Here is a 1,643-nt window from a genome sequence, read left to right on the forward strand (position 1 = left end):
AAAAAAAATGGGGGCTGGGGAGAAAGGGTATTTGAAATTAAAGAGTTTCTGAGTCTAGTGAGAGTGCACTTATTAGAATTACCCTCAAGTCTGAAAATTTAAGACTAGCAGAGAAGTACAATAGTTTTAATTTATAAAAAGTAAGGCAGCCTAGCAGATATAAAATGGGTGCATTCCTCACACCTGATGCACCTGTCTGGCAGCCCAGTGCTTTTGCTAACAAACATCTGAGGTTCATGTCACCTCTGTCTAATAGAAAAAAAAAAACTAGAAATCAGATTTGTTACTTATTAAAATACAGTCTTTAAAATAGTCTTTAGTAAGTAATTTACTAAAATAGATAAAAATAGTCTCTGAATTTTTTTTTTTTGGTAAAAATTCCTTAGAAATGCTGTTCCAAGCAACTCTTAAGCACTTTCAGTAAGCAAAAAATATTTTTTTGTTCTAATGTACCACTTGCATCTTAACTGTCAGTAAATGAATACTCCAGTGCATTACAAAGCTCAGCCTATTTTATGCATGTACCTGTTGTACTCTAATCCCTTATGGAACAAAGTGTTACCTGTTTTCTTAATATATTGGTTCACATACTTCCCTGATAAAAAGCAATTCTGAAAATCATTTAAAATGACACCTATTTAATACACTTTGGATTAACTATTCATCACCACTCTGGTGTCAATGCACCCAGCCTCCCTGTGCTTCAGTGCCCCATCTGTAAAAAAGAAAAACATGGAGCTAACAGCACTTGCATACCTCAATCCTGGAATTGTGAGAACTGTGCATCAGACTACAGGGTCTTCAGGCCAGGGATGGAGGGACATACAAATACTGTGAAGAAGGAACTGAAGCTATTCTATTGTTTGTTCTTATGATAATCATGGAAGAATAAGTGTCACATCATCAAACTCTTTTGTCTTCTTCAAAGGATGTCTCATTAGTTGTGGTATCCAGAATGCTCCTGGTTCATAATTCTTCTCTGCTCAATAAAATTGAGTGGACTTACACAACCAATGGCTCCCAACATTGTGTTGGCCTTTCTTTACTGATGGTGTTGACAACAACATGGTTTTGATCATACTGTGTGCCCCCTAAAAGGAAAATTGAGAAGTGAAAATAAAGCATGAAGAAGTTACTGAAATAATTACTGAAAAAAGGTGACTGATCTCAAGTGCATTTAACAACCTTAGCAGCGGCAGAACATTATCAGTGCCCTCATCCCCCCTACTTTATCTATTGCAGATTAGTATATTCTTGGTATTTTGTGGTTATGTACCCTGTCATGAGCCAGGGTTGTTTGTGTAGTTTTAGGAATAGGGAGTAAAGGGATGGAAAGGCTCAAGCATCTTGTGCAAACATGTTTATTAGCCAAAGCATCAAAATCTAATGCATCTGTGACTCACGGGTAGACTAAGGCATTTCTTCTTTGTCTGACCGCTCACATAGGTTCTGAGCCCAAATGCAGGACCTCCATCTAACCCAGAAGGTGCACAGCCCCACCAGGGGAGACACCTTGTTGGACCTGGTGCTGGCCATGGGCAACAACCTCGTGAGGGGGCTGCGAGTGCTTGACCACCTGGGTGACGGTGATCGTCACCTGCTGAAATTCACCATCCAGCGCAAGGTGGCGAAGGCCTACAGCA

At 39.5% G+C, this 1,643-nt stretch overlaps 1 protein-coding gene across 2 annotated transcripts in view; it reads right to left on the reverse strand.

Annotated features, from left to right (window-relative positions):
• Positions 1 to 95: 95 nt before the first annotated feature.
• AIM1 (absent in melanoma 1) overlaps positions 96 to 1,643 on the reverse strand; it is a 153,951-nt gene continuing 152,403 nt past the window's right edge. For both annotated transcript variants that reach the window (XM_019520146.1, XM_019520147.1), the window contains one exon: positions 96 to 1,091. In XM_019520146.1, the coding sequence (XP_019375691.1) occupies positions 1,003 to 1,091 (89 nt within the window). In that variant the 3' untranslated portion in view covers positions 96 to 1,002. The remainder of the gene's footprint in view (positions 1,092 to 1,643) is intronic.

This window comes from Gavialis gangeticus, unplaced genomic scaffold (genome assembly GCF_001723915.1).
Source record: "Gavialis gangeticus isolate Ggan-Ray unplaced genomic scaffold, GavGan_comp1, whole genome shotgun sequence".
In the NCBI taxonomy this organism is placed as follows: domain Eukaryota; kingdom Metazoa; phylum Chordata; order Crocodylia; family Gavialidae; genus Gavialis; species Gavialis gangeticus.